At 39.0% G+C, this 18,638-nt stretch overlaps 1 protein-coding gene across 7 annotated transcripts in view; it reads left to right on the plus strand.

Annotated features, from left to right (window-relative positions):
* The window catches only part of ARAP2 (ArfGAP with RhoGAP domain, ankyrin repeat and PH domain 2), a 194,189-nt gene that overhangs the window by 12,620 nt on the left and 162,931 nt on the right, over positions 1-18,638 (plus strand). For all 7 annotated transcript variants that reach the window (XR_006281136.1, XR_006281135.1, XM_038400790.2 and 4 more), the window contains exons 3-5: positions 8,879-8,949; positions 12,919-12,998; positions 17,827-17,915. Coding sequence is in view for 5 of the 7 variants with exons in the window: in XM_038400790.2 (XP_038256718.1) it covers positions 8,879-8,949; positions 12,919-12,998; positions 17,827-17,915 (240 nt within the window). In the remaining 2 variants the exon portion in view is untranslated. The remainder of the gene's footprint in view (positions 1-8,878; positions 8,950-12,918; positions 12,999-17,826; positions 17,916-18,638) is intronic.

Consider the following 18,638-nt stretch of genomic DNA (forward strand, 5'->3'; position numbering starts at 1 on the left):
GAACCTCGCAAAACTGGGTGACTTGGCAACAAAATGGCAGATGAAATTAAATGTTGATAAATGCAAAGTAATGCACCTTGGAAAACACAATCCCAACTATACATATAAAATGATGGGGTCTAAATTAGCTGTTGCCACTCAAGAGAGAGATCTTGGAGTCTCTGTGGATAGTTCTCTGAAAACATCCACTCAATGTGCAGCAGCAGTCAAAAAAGCTAACAGAATGTTGGGAATCATTAAGAAAGGGATAGATAAATAAGACAGAAAATATTGTATTGCCTCTATACAAATCCATGGTACGCCCACATCTTGAATGCTGTGTGCAGATTAGGTCACCCCATCTCAAAAAATATATATTGGAATTAGAAAAGGTACAGAGAAGGGCAACAAAAATGATTAGGGGCATGGAACAGCTTCCATATGAGGAGAAATTAATAAGACAAGGACTTTTCATCTTGGAAAAAAGACAACTAAGGGGTGATATGAGAGAGGTCTATAAAATCATGACTGGTATGGAAAAAGTAAATAAGGAAGTATTATTTACTCCTCATTACACAAGGACTAGGAGTGACCAAATAAAATTAATAGGCAGCAGGCTTAAAACAAACAAAAGGAAGTATTTCTTCACACAACACACAGTCAACTTATTGAACTCTTTGCCAAAGGATGTTGTGAAGGCCAAAACTATAAGTGGGTTCAAAAAGAAATAGATAAGTTCATGGAGGATAGGTCCATCAATGGCTATTAGCCAGGAGGGTAGGGGTGGTGTCCCTAGCCTTTGTTTGCCCGAAGCTGGGAATGGGCGATATGGGATGGATCACTTGATGATTACCTGTTCTGTTCATTCCCTCTGAAGCAGCTGGCATTGGTCACTGTCGGAAGACGGGCTACTGGGCTAAATGGACCATTGGTCTGACCCAGTATGGCTGTTTTTATGAAATGTGGTGTCACTAATTGAGAGACTCAAAGAAACATTTGGTACTTTGTATCAAATTATACCAAAGAGCCACTTGTATGTATTTATTGAAGAAAAGGAACTTTGCCCATATCTTTAAAAAATATTAAAATGTTTAAGGCTGTGGAAATTTTGGATTAATTTATAATCTTTTATAATTTAAAGTGAATCAAATTCAAAATGGACATGTTTTATGTTAACCTTAACTTTAGAATAGTTGATCCCACTCCATGATGATAAAACGCTCCTGGAGAGCTGAGATGGGAATCTAGTGTTTCAAAAATGGGGGTATTGAGGAAAAGAGAAAACTATTATAAAAATACCCTTGTCCCCTCTCTCTCTAAGCTACAACCAGCTCCTGACTCACCTGCAATAATAGAAGGGAACATATTCCACGTATAGTGCCCCATTGTGCTCACACTGAAGTAGCCCCTCCCTTTCCAAAGCACAACCTTCCATTGATGTAGGATTGAGCCCCAAATTAGACGCTACATTACCAACAATTTTTATTTGCTTAGCCATAGCCTAGTTTCTTCAAATTGATCTCCCTAAAATATCATGTACCAGTATAACTGTGTGAAAATCCTGACGGGGTAGTATTAAGCTGTTTTGGAGGGAGACAAATGTTAAGTCAGAATTTTAAAACAGACATCAAACTTCACAGAACCATTTTCCTTTGCTCAGCAATTTTTAAAGCCAAAGTAATAGGATGATTAAAATGGCAACTGGATGCAGTCTTAAGTTTAGTGGCATTCATCTCTCTCCTTGGAATGTTATTAAAAAAGTATTCCCTCCTAATTGCTATTGAACAATATTGGCTTTGTCCTTATTGCATCCTTTAGGGTTTTCACACAAGGGTAGAAATCCAGCTTTCCCCTGGGAGTCTCAGCACTTGCTTCTAGATCTGGGCGGACTTCAGTCATGACATTTTTATGGACAGAATTGCTATTTTAGCCTCTCTTAAGTGCCTTCCAGCACAAAAAGTTAATACTGTGGCTCTCCTGACACCGAGCAGTAGTGCTGTGACTGAGTCATACCTTGTTGTTACTAATAAAGCACTTACCTCCATTGCAATTACATGTGCTTCTCTGTGTTCCTAGCTCTCTTCTGCCATAAACAATGTATCAATCTTTACCACAACATGACGAGCTTTAGAAGTTTTAAATGTTTTAGTTTTCCTGTTCCTCAGAAGTACATATGGTAGGATTGTGGTCGTAAGAGGGCCTATATAAATATATGGTGCATGTAGGTTTTTAGATGGTGTTTAATATAAAGGTTTTATTCCCAGGTATGCAGTGAATCAAACAATTCTGTCAAGTGAGGAGTAGTCGTGTTAGTCTGTATCTGCAAAAAACCAAGAGGAGTCCGGTGACACCTTAAAGACTAACAGATTTATTTGGGCATAAGCTTTCGTGGGTAAAAAAACCCACTTCTTCAGATGCCTGGAATGAAAATTACAGATACAGGCATAAATATATTGGCACATGAAGAGAAGGGAGTTGCCTTACAAGTGGAGAGCCAGTGATGACAAGGCCAATTCAGTCAGGGTGGATGTGATCCACTCCCAATAATTGTCGAGGAGGTGTCAATACCAAGAGAGGGGAAAATTGCTTTTATAGTGAGCCAGCCACTCCCAGTCCTTGTTCAAGCCCAAATTAATGATGTTAAGTTTGAAAATGAAGTGTAGCTCTGCAGTTTCTCTTTGAAGTCTGTTTTTGAAGTTTTTTTGTTGAAGGATGGCTACTTTTAAATCAGTTATAGAATGTTCAGGGAGATTGAAGTGTTCTCCTACTGGCTTTTGTTGTTACCATTCCTGATGTGTGATTTGTGTCCATTTATTCTTTTATGTAGAGACTGTCTGGTTCTGGGGTAGTTACCTTGGGGTACTTAACTTTCCTGCCCAAACAGCCAAATAAACTTAACCCCTGCAAACAGTATGTTGTCCCTCAAAGTTGTAACAGAGAAATTGCCCCGTTATATTGTCTTGACCCAGACAGAAAAGGAAATACCATTTAGTCAACATAAGTAATGTAAGTCAGCAAATAAATGCCAATATACAAAGATAAGGACCGATCATTTGCTCTAACCCAGTGGTGCCCAAACTTTTCCTGTTGTGCCTCTTCCCCCCCCCCCATAATGGAATGTGTCCGTGTTCTTCCCACCCCCGCCCCATTACTACACAGTTGACTCAGCAGAGGAGCTTGGGCTGAAGAAGATGGAGCTTGGGACAGAACTGGGATGGGGGAGGGGCTTGGGCTATAGGCAGAGCAGAGTGAAGGTAGAGCTTGGATGGGGCAGAGCAGGGGCGGAGTGGAGCTGAGGCTGGGTCTGGAGCTGGGCTGGGGACGCAGTGGAGCTGGGCTGCGGGCAGTGTGGAACTGGGTGGTGCTCTGTCCCCACTCCCCATGGGGTCTGGCCAAGCCCCACTGCGCGCCCCCTTGAATATTCCTCTGCAACCCCATGTGGGGGCGTGCCCCACAGTTGGTGGACCACTGCTCTGATCACTGTCTCCCAGGGCGAATACTGTTGCAGGTTGTAGCAGGAGAGACAGAAAAGCCCTTTAGTCCTCCCTTTGCTTAAGGGGCAGGGCAGCTCTTTCCTATCCAATCAGCATTAGAGCATTAGAGGGGAAGGAGGCTGAGGAAGAACAGGGACCTCAAATTATATCTTGTATCTCTCGGTATTGGAAGCTATTGTACCTGAGGTGCTATGATGATACACCAATGCAGTGCCAGTTAAACCAGTGTGATACTGGTGCAACAACATGGATTTGCAATCATCTGTCTATGAGAAGGTAACTCAAGTAATCTACCAATCAGAAAAAGCACCAGTCTGTCTGGAGAGTCAGTAATGTACCTTAATTATTCAGAGGAAAGATGTGAAGTAGAATTAATCCAAAAGTAAGACTTCTCAACTTTATCTAACCCAAAACAGGCTGCAGTGTTTTGCCTTCCCAGTTCTAGAATGCATTTCATCTAGTGTGTCATATCACACCTGTTTCCAAGTTATTTGTCAAACAGGTATTCATTAAGTCAGAGTAAATAAATGTGTTTGTTCTGGCACTAGCTAGACATTCTTGAGCTAATTCTTGCTTGATATAAAGGGAGATTTTCAAGATTCTATTTCCAAATCTTATTTCTGATACTTGACTAAAGGCCTATTGTTTGCTTACCAGTGGGTATCCTTAGCTGAAACAATCAAAAAAGATTTTGGAGACATTTTGCTGCCATTTCCTCTCATAGAAAAAAATTCAAGTAAAAGAAACTGTATTTTTAATATGATAGGGTGCCTCTAACAACTAAATGTAGGTAGGGACAATGAGTCATTGCCATTGCTGAGTGTTTAATTGCTCATTTCTAAATCTTTCCTCCTTCCCTCTCTCAAGTCAAACCAGTCACTCACTGTTTTAGACATTGTAGAAAAATGACTTTCAGTTCAGAAGAGCGTTTTATCTATTTCCATTTAATCAGTAACACTTAAATTCAGACTACACCAGGTACGTTTTGCAGTCTTTAAGTTGTGAAGGAAATGTGTTGAAGAGAGGTTCGTATCTGAGGTTTTTTTAAACCAGTATTCTGTAAGGCTCAAAGGTTTTTGTCTGTTACTGTTATGTTCATGGAATAAACGGAGAGAAGTTAGATGAAAGCATAAATAATCTTCCTGGAAGGTAATGCTTATTTCTTAGAATTCAGAACGATAACACACAAGAACACCAAAACAGAGAGAGACAAAAGCAGATTGCTCCCTTAAATAGAAAGCCACATTTCACCCCACCTTACTATGAGCTTACTGTTTGCAGACTGACTACACAAGATCCAGATCACATGTTTTCCTACTCCGGCCCCTAGATGCTAGCAGGACCAGGACCCTCTTGACCTTTCAAGTGACAGCTTACAATTCTAACATAGTTTTCAGTACAACACTGTTACCTTGATACAGTGTAAACTGTACCAGAACAAATAAGTTACCAGAATTTACCAGAGAAATCTTGTATTTTAGTGGTAAAGGATAGAAGAAATGCACAGATTCTTCTTAGCCTTTTTAAAAAAATTAGAAGACTGGGTGAGTGACACTTTAAATTGTATACCTGGAAAATACTAAAGTAGGATTGAATGAAGTATTTAACAAGTGTAAAATTGACCTTTGATTTTATTAAATCTCGTTTTTACCAAATATAATTTTTGGGCCTAAATTTTACAAATTTGCTTTCCTTTTTAAATTTTTCTAGGCTTGAGAATATAATTCTTCTAATAAAAATGTTAGCAAGTTATTCTTAAATATAGATAAGAAACTTATCACAGAAAGAGCAATAGGTACAAAATGTTATGGTAGTCATTAAGATTAATGGGCAGATTAATTCCCAAAGAAATAAATATTGACATAGAACTGAAACTAAGTACTGCATGGTATTAAGAGCATTGCTCAGCAGATGGGATAGGTGAACTGAGAAGACCAATAGGTTGTGTCTACACTGCACATTAGATGTGGCGGTGTATAGGGCATGTGTAGATACATGCCACAGCAAAAAGTGAGCCGCGTCCACACTGTGGTATGTAGCTACATGTGGCATTGAATGGCTTTGGTGGGGAGAGGTAGTGGGAAAAGACTTCAGTGGCTCCCTGGTGGCAGAGCCTTTCCCTGTGGCATGGAAAGATTCCAGCAGTGGGATGCTAAACTGCTAAAAATAGCAGTGTAGAGAGGGGAGGCACTGCTTGGGTAACTACAGAGCCATGTGGGTATATACAAAGGCTTCAGGCATTACTTTACTCTATTTACCTAAACTGTGCCTCACCGTCTACACTGCTATTGATACCTGTTCTGGGGCGGGAAGAGGGGAGGTAGCTGTATATGTACTCTACACATCACTGTAAAAAGCGTGCAGTGTAAACATGCCATTAGGCTGTGTCCTTATCTTTCCTTACCGTGTTCCTCCCCTTGTCCCTGTTTGATTGTTAGAATTTAAACTCTGAGCCTGGGATTTCTGGTATTTTGATCTCCATATCTTTCTTTTTCAAAACTATGAAATATAGGGATAATTTAGTAGAACTGTGACATTGTTTGTTTGGTCCTTTTCATTTTGTAACTTATGTTCCAGTCTACAACAATTAGCTGCTCTGAGCCATTCATCATAAATCACCTGAGGACGAGGAACTGAGATCAATATATTGAAAATGATTTACTATACTAGATACAGTTTTTGATAGAAAACATTATGTTGAAATTAGGTCAATCTGCCCTAAAAAGGAAGAGTCTGTAAAGAACTTTAAGGGAGTGTTTTTTAGCAAAGTAAATTAACAACAAAATTACTAGCAATTTCCAAGACATGCCAAGTCTCATTGGATCTTGTGACTGCAGGTGAATCCGATGCATCCGATGAAGTGAGCTGTAGCTCACGAAAGCTTATGCTCAAATAAATTTGTTAGTCTCTAAGGTGCCACAAGTACTCCTTTTTCTTTTTTTGCGAATACAGACTAACACGGCTGCTACTCTGAAACCTGTTATTATGCAAGGCACTGAATTTAGCCGTATGGAGTGGAAATCTAGCAACTTCATGAAAAAATTCGTACAGTTGCAGCTGATGAAGTGAGCTGTAGCTCACGAAAGCTTATGCTCAAATAAATTTGTTAGTCTCTAAGGTGCCACAAGTACTCCTTTTTTTTTTCAGGTGAATGTTTTAACACTTCTGCATGATGGAGCTGCCTTTTCAACATGAAAATCTCTAAGGTTTTATTTTGAAAATTTAAAAGGATATAAGAATTTGGGATAGACTATCATTTTGACACACTACTGTCTCAAAGATGGATGATAGTGTTACATCCTGGTCCAGTATCCCACTGTATGGCAGCTGCAATTTCTTGCAATTACAGGTTTACATATGCTTCTGTAGTTGCTAGGCAAAGTCTACTCATTGTTCCTAGCTCTGGGCCTGTCAGGCAGACTGCAAGCTCAAACCCCCTTGTTTGTGCCTTTCTTTGCAACATGAGACTGCCGCCCTAGAAGTTAAACCAGTGCCTCAGACGTTCTGAGTTCCCAAGAGCTCTGCTGAATCTGTGGGTGCTCTGGGCTTCTAGTTTAATCTTTTTCAGGGACAATATGGCAGAAAAGCAAAGAATTTAGGCTTAGCAAAAGAATTTCTTAATCACAGTAACTTTATCCTTAAAAGGATTTGAGAGTTACAGCTCTTTTAAAAATAACAAAAGTCCTGAGATGTTCCTTCCCCATGTCTGATCTCATTCCTTTTGTGAGTCGAAGGTTTGTCAGCATTCCAGCTGTATAAAGTCCCTCTTATGTTCTCTCTCCTATGGATCATGTTTACAGCTTATAGCATCATGTTACTCTTAAATAGTCTGTTTGCTTGCCATTTGTTCCTCCTGAGATGTTTTGGCCCCCTCCCACTGTCATGCTGGCACCAGCTGCATAGAAAACCATTGTTCCATGAAGGTGGACCAGTAGGTGTGTCATTCAGAGTCCATAGTTTCAGATTGCCTTCTTGATGGTAGTCCTTCAATAAGGTGTCAAGCACTATTCCTGGGTGAGGCTGTAGCATGGAATGGAATTCAATAGTCTTACCTTAGGCAAGTTTAGACATGTGTTCAACACACAATACAAAATAGAGTTAATAATTTGATACAAATATCGTCTGTGTCACAGTTAGCAGTTGGCCCGTAAGAGGAAATAATTCAGTTTTGACTTCTTGATGAAGCAACGTTGTGGAAGTTACAAATATAGACAGCATAAGTAGTTGGACTTTGATGAATGTGGTGGAGAGCTGTAAACCAGGAATTTCCTGTTTTGGCATACTTGGTAAAAAAAAAAAAAAATATTGATCTTTATGGCTTTGGGATGAAAGATGCTGGTCTGAGAATGTTCGTGTAATGCTTAAATTTTGTGTAGCGCTTGGAGAGCATTTTAAAAAGGCTAAATAAGGAACCATATTATCATTTTTACAGATGAGGAAATGAAAGGATAGAGACACTGATTTTTACAAGGTCACAGAGCAAATTAGTGGTAGAGATTGCAATACTAATGGAGAACTTCCTGTCATCACCAATATGAAAGAACAACCATAGTTTTCTAATACAGGGTTTTTCAGAAACTGCCCCAAGCAAATTCAAAATCATAGTATTGTGCAAATTATAATGGGGATTAATGGCATTCATACAGATAATTCAGCAATATTGAAAATGCATGGCTCTAGCAGTACAAAGATGACTATATATCCATGTCTAAAAATCTGCATTCAAGTATTCATAGGCCAGCACAGTAATAAATATTACCGTATACAGTAATGTAGATGCATATGAAACTATAATCTTGTAGGAAACCTGAAATGGCAGTCACAAGCATTTTATTACAGTGGTTACTGATAGCTATTGCTATCTTTTGATTGCAAAACAGTTTAATTTATAACTCTGTCTTCAAATGCAAAATTTCCTTTCAGCAGCTCAGAACATGGGATCCTACTTCCTCTGTATCATGCAATGTCCATTTAATTTTTATGTAAGGCTAAGTTTTTAGTCTTCCTCTGAAAAATACCTGGCTGGAGATGCCGCTCTCTTCTTGGGCTTGATCCTGTGCTCATTGAAGTCCATGACAAAGCTTCCACAGGCTGTAATGGTACAAGATGAGGACCCTAATACACTATTACTTAAATAGTCAATATTTGAAAAAGTACAGAATTCTAACTGGACAATTTAATAAGGCCAAATTGAAAAAAGTAAGGCTTATGCTAGGCTCAATAAAGTATTCAGTATGATATATACAGAGAGGGAGTCTGAGTTGTTTTTAATTTTTATATTGTTCTGGTTATTTCCCCCCCCCAAGATTTAGAATTAGAATTAAGAACACACAAGTGGTTGGCATGTTTTAACCTACATATTATTACTTTAACAAACATTACTCACTTTCTTTGTTTGTTTCAAGTTCTCTGCAGGAAAGAAGAAATGTGGATGTTTTAAATATTTCTTGTCCTGGGAGTCCAACTTCACAGAAAAGTGAGTTGAATGCTGTGATATTTATATTTTAAATTGAGAGAACAGATCTCATTTAAATAACTTACCAGAAATTGATATTGAATTATTATAGGAAAATCTCGGAAGGAAAGATAAATATAATGCCAAACAAAAAAAAAATCTATATTTTACCATATGTTTTATGTAGGACTGTTAATTAATCGTAGTTAACTCACGCAATAAATTAAAAAAAAATTAGTGCGATTAAAAAAATTAATCACGATTAATTAAATTTAAATTAATTAAATTAAAATTAATCGCACTGTTAAACAATAGAATACCAATTGAAATTTATTAAATATTTTTGGATGTTTTTCTGCATTTTCAAATATATTGATTTCTATTACAACACAGAATACAAAGTGTAAGTGCTCACTTTATATTATTTATTACTAATATTTGCACTGTAAAAATGATAAAGGAAATAGTGTATTTTAATTCACCTCATACAAGTACTGTAGTGCAATCTTTTTCATGAAAGTGTAACTTACAAATGTAGATTTTTTGGTTACATAACTGCACTCAAAAACAAAAGAATGTAAAACTTTAGAGTCTACAAGTCCACACAGTCCTACTTCATATTCAGCCAATCTCTAAGACAAACAAGTTTGTTTGCATTTACGGGAGATAATGCTGACTGCTTCTTATTTACAATTTCACCTGAAAGTGAGAACAGGCACTCGTATGGCCTTTTTGTAGCTGGCGTTGCAAGGTATTTATATGTGCCAGATATGCTAAACTTTCATATGCTCCTTCATGCTTTGGCCACCATTCCAGACAACGTGCTTCCATGCTGATGATGCTTGTTAATAAAATAAAGTGGTAATAAAATTTGTGACTGAACTTCTTGGGGGAGAACTGTTTGTCTCCTCTTCTGTTTTACCCGCATTCTGCCATTTATTTAATGAAATAGCCATCTTGGATGATGACCCAGCACATGTTTATTTTAAGAACACTTTCACTGCAGATTTGACAAAACGCAAAGAAGGTACCAATGTGAGATTTCTAAGGATAGATAGGGCACTCAACCCAAGGTTTAAGAATCTGAAGTGCCTTCCGAAATCTGAGAGGGATGAGATGTGGAGCACGTTTTCAGATGTCTTAAAGGAGCAACACTCTGATGCAGAAACTACAGAACTTGAACCATCAAAAAAGAAAATCAACCTTCTACTGGTGGCATCTGACTGAGACGATGAAAATGAATATGCATTGGTCTGCACGGCTTTCGATCGTTATCGAGCAGAACCCGTCATTAGCATGGTTGCATGTCTTCTGGAATGGTGGTTGAAGCATGAAGGGACATATGAATTTTCAGCCAGGGATGAAAGTAAGCCAGTATGGGCCGGTACAGCGTACTGCTAAAAAGTAGCTGCCAGTACCGGACCATGTCAGGTAACGTTTAAAGTGCTGCTGTGGCAAAGGACCCTTCTTAAAGCGCATCTGTTGCAGTGCTTTAATGTCATTGCCCCTTTTGCCCTCGGGGCCGCCGAAATCGGGGGGGGGAGGAGCAGCTGCCCCAGGGCCACAGTTTAAAAGGGCCCGGGGCTCTGGCTGCCACTACTACAGCAGTGGCCAGATCCCCGGGCCCTTTAAATCGCCGCTGGAGCCCTGGGTGGCATGGGCCAGGCGGTGCGGATGGGCTGGCTGGCGAATGCTGACCCGCACCCCTGCCCCTTCCACCTAGGCCCCGCCCCTTCCAGGGGCCAGAGCTGGCCCCCATACTGGTAAGTGTGGAATTTTACTTTCACCCCTGTCTTCAGCGCATCTGGCACATAAATATCTTGCGATGCCAACTACAACAGTGCCGTGTGAATGCCTGTTCTCACTTTCAGGTGACATTGTAAACAAGACGTGGGCAGCATTATCGCCTGTAAATTTTAACCAAACTTGTTTGTCTGAGCAACTGTCTGAAGTAGAACTGAGCTGACTTGTAACTTCTAAAGTTTTATATTGTTTGTTTTGTTTTTGAATGCAGTTATTTTCTGTATATAATTCTACATTTGTAAGTTCAACTTTCATTATAAAGAGACTGCACAACAGTACTTGTATTAGGTGAATTGAAATATACTATTTATTTTGGTTTTTATAGTGCAAATATTTGTAATCAAAAATAAATATAAAGTGAGTACTGTACACTTTGTATTCTGTGTTGTAATTGAAATCAATATATTTGAAAATGTAAAAAACTCCAAAAATATTTAAATAATTGGTATTCTATTGTTAACAGTGCGATTAATTGTGATTAATTTTTTTAATCACGTGATTAATAGCAATTTTTTTTAATTGCTTGACAGCACCAGTTTTATGTTGTTTTTTTAAAAACTATTATCAGCTTTTAAATAAAGGGAAGTTAGGAAGGTTTTTTTTTCTTTCTTTTTTTTTTTTCTTCCTCCATCCACTTTTACTTGCCTAATCCTTGGATTTCTATGTATTTTATATTAAACAGTGAAGTGGATATTTGTGAGAAGAAATTATCTTAGATAAAAATGCATGCAAAGGGTTCACGTCTAACCCAAATAACCTAATACCATTTAATTAGTCATTAAGTTCTGTAGGATCGTGATAAGATAAGAATAAGATAAGAACAAGAAAAATTTCTAGTGTTACAGAGGAACAGGTTAGCAATGTTGCTCAGTCGCTTATAAACAAGTTAATTTAACTCACTGAAAACAATTCCTGTGCAAGTTCAGACATATTCATTGCAAGCAAACAGATCACACTGAACTGGAACCTAAACACTGTGCTGAAATGTGCCTTTGCCAGAAAATGAGGGAGCAGAAAAAAGGGCTACTGACTGAAAACTAGAGAGTCCAAAGGCAGTTTAACAGATACCTTAAAAGTGATATGTTCAAATGTCATTGATAGTGAGACAATAGAATAAGTCAGAAGAAGATGATAAAGATAGAAATAACTTGGAGAAAAAGAATTGAGATGCTGGATTTCAACAAGGGGCAGGAAAAATGTTCATTCTTTAGAACAATTAACTGGTAGTCTGTAGGATAGGTTTCAGAGTAGCAGCCGTGTTAGTCTGTATTTGCAAAAAGAAAAGGAGTACTTGTGGCACCTTGGAGACTAACTAACAAATTTATTTGAACATAAGCTCACTTCATCGGATGCATCCGATGAAGTGAGCTGTAGCTCACGAAAGCTTATGCTCAAATAAATTTGTTAGTCTCTAAGGTGCCACAAGTACTCCTTCTCTTTTTCTGTAGGATAGAACTTCTAATGAAATGCAGCATCTTCATTCCCTTTTTCTGTAAAGAGTAAACTATTACAAATTGTGGGTAGAACACACAAACTTTTGTATATTTTTTGTTTTGTTTTTTAAATGTAACACAAGTAGAAATTAAGTACAATCCTAAAAACCGTTTCAGTTTTAAGATGCTTAAAATCTTTTAACCTTTTTTCCCCAAGAAACCCCCCTATTCAATAGTGGGACTTGGGTGTGAAGATGAGAAGAGACTGTAGAGCATAGTGCAACAAACTGAACATTGCCTTCACCCTAATTTTCAGATAAGTTAGTCTAGAATGCAACATAAAGCAGATCAACACACGTACCTGCTCTGAAATAATAAAAGATGCATTTTAAAACGACTTAATTGTTCAGTGTGAATCAGTGTATGGAAACTCTCTCTCCCCTACTTCAGAATAAAATGACTAAAGTTGACTGGGCTAAAGTTAGTAACAAACTAATCTTGGCTAAGTTTACTTTAGCCATTTTTATTATGAATAGGTGTGTTTCCACAGACAGACTTGCACTGAAACGACTAAATTGACTTAAAAAACAAATCAGTGCAAGTTTTCATGTAGGACCAATCCATTCAAATAAAAAAACATTTATTCTTGCTGCAGTGTAATCAGAAAACGTATTGAAGGTACAGCACTATCCCATACAGATTTGAAGTACAGTACTATTTTCTTATTGATACAACTTCCTTTTTTTCTTTAAAGAAACCTCCAGTGAGGAAAAGCCATCTGTCATCTCTCCATATGGGGAAACTTTTCTTTTCAACAGCCCTGCAGATGCAAAGGTAAATTGAAAGGTCTTGGTGTAAATACTGTAATGCAGTATGTTGTTTGTTGCCCACCCTCCTACTGTATGAATGTGCACGCACACACTATTTCATCAATTATTTCTACTACAAATATTTCATGGATTAGTAACTTTGATATAGTGAAGAGTGAGATGCACTTTGTCTTTCAGCAGTAGTAGGCCATTGCATGAAGTACATAAGGAAAGTCATACCAGATCAGACTGGTAGTTCATCTCATCTATTCTCTGTTGCCAGTACCAGATGCTTTAGAGGAAGATGCAAGAAATCTGGCAACAGACATTTATAGAATAAGCTGCCCCAATAGAAGTTTCTAACTCATCACAACCAGTTGGCATACACATTTAAGTGTGAAGCTGTCCTAATATCTAATGTAACTATAGGTATTCTCATTATCAAATGTCTAATCCTTCTTTGGATGCTCTTGTCGTCAGCGATATATTGTGGGAATGAGGTCCACTGATCAATTGTGTCATATAAAAATATTTCCTTGGATCAGTATTAAAACTTGTTGCTTTTTTGATTTTCACTATCTGTTCTTGTAATATGCAAAAAGATAAATAGTAGCATCTGAATTCCCTCTGAATTAATTTTTCCTTATACTTCTGTCATCCCCTCTTATTCATCTGTGCCTTTTCATAGGGGAGTCAAATGTTGTCAATGGGGAATCCCCATTGAATGGAGGTATTTCAGGTGGGGTTCTGCAGGGTTTAGACTAGGCGCCAATGCTGTTCAACATTTTCAACAATGATCTAGAAATATAAAATCACTGCTGATAAAATTTGCAAGTGAGGCAAAGATTGGTGGAGTGGTAAATAATGATGACGACATCCTACATCCCTGCTCTTCGCTATTTTTGAATTGGGGGCGACTTTGGCAAAAACCCTTCAATATGAGAGCCACATCAACTACTAAATTAACACATTGCTTACTACTCCTTAATGATGTAATGTTACAGAGCCATTCGTGTAACTAAACCAAAAGTCTACTTGTGCAATAAAATGATGCTCCTTTTATAAAATAATAACTAGGAAAATATATGGAATTAAAAAGGCGAGTCAACTTTTTAAGAATAGAATAATGCAAACCTTACTTTAAAAACTGGATGACCGAAAGTGTGCATGTTTCTCCTTGACTTTGTTCATGCAGTATTTATAATCTGTCATCGCAATCCTAGTAAGGCAGTCTGAATGTTGGTTGGTCAATTTGTTCCTGTTTTCTTTTCAACCCTCTGGCTGGGGGTGAAGGCTCTTGGGTGGAGCTGGGGATGAGTGCTTCGGCTGGGGCAGAGGGATGAGATGTGGGGAATGGGTGAGGGCTCTGGCTGGGGGTGTGGGCTCTGGGTGAAGCTGGGGATGAGGAGTTTGTGGTACAGGCAGGCTGCCCCGGAGCTGGGGCCAGAGGACTCCCCCCAGCCCTCTCCCTGCTGGCCGCAGCTAGCTCCAGGGGAAGGGGCTCTCTCTCCCCCCTTGCCAGCAGGGAGCTCTGGGGCCGGGGGGAGAGTCCCACAGCAGCTCTGCAAGCCCCAACTTGCTCCCCTCCCCAGTTCTCACCCACCCCCTACTTCTCTCCTCTCGAGGTCCCTGCTGCGTGACCCTTTAGAGCTGCTGCACTATTTATAGCCTGCTGTATGGCCGCTCAGCTTAGAGGGAACTTAACAAGCCGCACTTAGGGTCGATGGGAGCTGCCACTGGCTCACGGGCCTTGCAATGAAGAACACTGTCCTACAAAGGGCAATGTGGATCTTTTGGTAAACTGAGCGAGTTCAAACAAAATCTGCCTTAGTCCAACCAAATGTAAAGTTATATATCTAAGAACAAGGAATGCAGGCCACACCTACAGAATGGGTACTGTGTCCTGGAAAGTAGTGACTCTGAAAATGATTTAGGGCTCATAGTGGACAAGCAATGGTACATGAGCTTCCAATGTGGTGCTGTGGCACAAAGGGCTAATGTGACCTCTGGATGTATAGATAAGGAGTAGGAACAAGGTAATTATTTTACTTTGTGTATGGCCCTCGTGAGACTGATACTGGAATTATGTGGACAGTTCTGGTGTCAAGATTTTAAAAAGGATGTTGAAAAATTGTACAGGATGCAAGAAAAAGTCATGTGATTCATAGTCTGGAGAAAATGTCTTATGGTTAATAATACCTCTGCAAGTATATAACTATATCTATATTTACATGAACTGAAGATAAGGTCATGTACTATTTGCCCCAACTAGGAAGGGCAAGAAGACACACAAATGACTTTTTAAGTTTCTTGCTCTCCCTTTCCCCCCCCCACATCGCTTATGTGCGGAATGTCTTGCTAACACTGATTATTTAATTTTGTGCTTGAGGTTGAAAATCTTTTAAAAATGAACAAAATGCATCTTCTGTACTTATAGTTAGGCTAGAAATCTTTTTCATCTGCTAAATTATGCCTTTGCAGTATTGGGTAATGTTGAAACTTATCGGTAATGCTACTTACCCTGGTTAGAATTGTTGGTTATACAAAAACACCTAGGATGGTTATCAACAATCGCCTTCTCTTTATAAAGGCACTACATGTAAAATTATTCTACCATTAAACAGGCCATATAGCTTGGATTATCTACCTAATAGAATGGAATTGCTATTTCTTATTGCAGATCTCAGTAAACACAACTGTTTACAATATAAACATGAATAATGTTGAATCTTTCTACAGACCAAAAATAAACTGGTATTCTCTTAGTGTGGGTAATCAACATTTCCAAGTCGTTAAAGGTAACACATACTACTAATGTTCAACTACATCAGAATATGGTTTGTGGAGGGAGTGGTGGGGGAAAAAAAGGTACTAAAATGAACTGAAAAAATGAGAAAATGCTGTAGATATTCCAAATATCCTAGGAATGCAAAAGAAAATACTATGTAGTTCTTAAGAAAAGTTTAATTATCAAAGTCTGTGTAATTCATTTATAAAAATGTAGCAAGCTAGTATTCTGGACTAGTTAGGTAAAGCCTGATCATTGTATATTCTAAGTGGCTCGGTGTTAGATATTACACCACTGGGACAGGAAGGATGTCAAGGGAACAGCTGAGAAGAACAGGCTGCAGTTTTTATGGGGAATGTCTGGGGAAATCATTAAGGAGCTACGGCTGAGAGATGAGTCAACATGAGGAAACTGGGAAGACTGACTACTTGCCCTGAAGATTGACTGGGGATATTTAGAAAACCTGCCTGAGTTAAATCGGAAGGGAAGGCAGCAGATTGGATTGGAGACGTCTGAGGAGCTGCCTGAGCAAGAAATGGTTTTATGTATTGATTAAACCAGGGGTTGGCAACCTTTGAGAAGTGGTGTGCCAAGTCTTCATTTATTTACTGTAATTTAAGGTTTCGTGTGCCGGGGCCAGCGGCTGGAACCCCAGACAGGCAGCGGGGGCCGGCAGATGGAACCCCAGACTGGCAGCGGACTGAGCTGCTCAGCTCGCTGCCAGTCTGGGGTTCTGGCTGCCGGCCCTTGCCAGCCAGGGTCCCAGCCACCGGCCCTGCTCAGCCTGCTGCTGGCCTGGGGTTCCGTCCATCCAGGCAGGCAGCGGGCTGAGTGGGGCCGGTGGCTGGGACCCCGGCTGGCAGCAGAGTGCCACTAAAAATCAGCTCACATGCTGCAGGTTGCCGACCCCTGGATGAAACTATAGTACAATTCAAACAATCTTGTTTTAGAAGCTAGCTTTTAGTCGGCATCCAGTCTGAGGAGTCAGTTATATGTATGCTGGTGCATTCTGCACATGCTCAGTTTATGGTTGTCCTGTCTGTTTCTGTTGTCGAGATACAGCCTTCAAATCTATGTTTGATGTAAAGCTTCTCCAAAAGCCCCCAACAACAGTAATGCTGGAAACTAAACCCTTCCTTTCCACAGCCATTTAGCTGGGTATGAGTACACTTCAAAGCTTAAATGAGTTCATTTATATGCTTCCATCGTAAATCAGGAGCATGTTGTGGGGTTTGGTTTTTTTGTGTTCCAAAGGGGGTGGGAAACACAAGAAAACTGAATGTTAAAGCTATCCTAATGTAATAAAGTTGTCAGATCAACTTTTGGAAATGCAAATGTTCCTAGAGCAATGTTAATGCTCACATGTTGTACACCTTGAATGTTTTGCGGTATACGTTTCACAACAAACAGTAATAAGCTAAACATTTAACAAGAAAAATTTAGAACACACTAGGTATATGTAGTATAACTGAGTTCAGTATTACTGCAGGAATCTGAAAATAGCATTGCTTCCCTTTCTTTCTTTAACTGAGCAGCCTCTTTTTGACAGTACACTAATGCAATTTTGCATTTAGAGAACAACTTCTTCTGTCATGAAAGATAGGCCAAAGATACAAAATCATACACACAGTTAAGGTGCAATACATAACAGTTAAACTTGTGACATTAACCATAGAAAGTGTTATTGCAGAAAAGATATTGTTGGCTATATTTCAAGATCATCAATTTTTTTGTCAAAATTTTGGAATTGCATTTTTTCTCTTATGCATGTGGATGAAATTTATTGTCTTTGGAGGCTGCCCAATAAATATTTAGCTGAAGTTTGTTTTTTAAATAGGGAAAAGTGAAAATGTGTGAAATACTTGCTTCCAAATAAAGACCAAATTATTTAAAGTATTTGAGATCAGCTGTCCTTATTTCGTATACTGTTCCTAAGAAGTGCTTAAATGTCATAGTGACACCTTTACTACTGTGGGGTGTCGTGTTCCTGATTTTATAGTTGCAAAAAGGTCATGTAGCAATCCAAACCAAATGCATGTCTCTATAATTAATTTCTTCTTTCCAGGAAATCTGTGGAAATGAATTTTTGGCTTTTGAAGAAAAAATGGAAGATAAAGAAGTGACTGAAGAGCATTGTCTTCATGATAAATCGCGGTATTACTTATGAATTAAGGACAAGTTTAAACTTACTCTCGCACCTGTCATCAACTTTTTTTATTGAAATACAGTAAAAATGGTTGACTTGCACCTCTGGGATCACAATCAGAATGGCATAATATATTTATGGAGATCTGACCCCTCCCCAAAATCAGTCTGAGGTTGTATTCTGTGACAATCTGGGAACATCTGCCCCCAGGTTCCCATCAGACAAGGGAAATTGTGAACTTTATCTTCGATATCTTCTAGGGGTCCATTGCCTGCATGCTACCTTCATCTCCTCTTCTTACCCAACAACACCAGTACTTACTTTTGGGGTGGGGCTGTGATACTTACCGGGCACTCCAGCCCCAATCTACAACATATGGGAGCTGTCCACTTACGCAGATTTGCCCACTGAGGATTTTAAAGGGTTGACCTGGTCTCACTTGGAAACAGAGACCAGGCCACAACCCCAAAGACATGAATGGGTCCAATATGCTGGGGACAATGAATTCCCTTTGAAGTTCTGCAAAAGTCATGGAATCGTAGAAGATTAGAGTTGGAAGAGACCTCAGGAAGTCATTCAGATCTCCTAATGAACCAATAAGTGTTGTGTCACTGCTAAATATAGGGCATGGTAGGCTTCATTCTTGGTCACAATTACAATAAATGTGGTTTGTTTTAGTGTAAGGTCTCTAACCCCATAGCAATTTAGAATGACTGTTTACAATAATTATT

The sequence above is a fragment of the Dermochelys coriacea genome, chromosome 4, assembly GCF_009764565.3.
Source record: "Dermochelys coriacea isolate rDerCor1 chromosome 4, rDerCor1.pri.v4, whole genome shotgun sequence".
Classification (NCBI taxonomy): Eukaryota; Metazoa; Chordata; order Testudines; family Dermochelyidae; genus Dermochelys; species Dermochelys coriacea.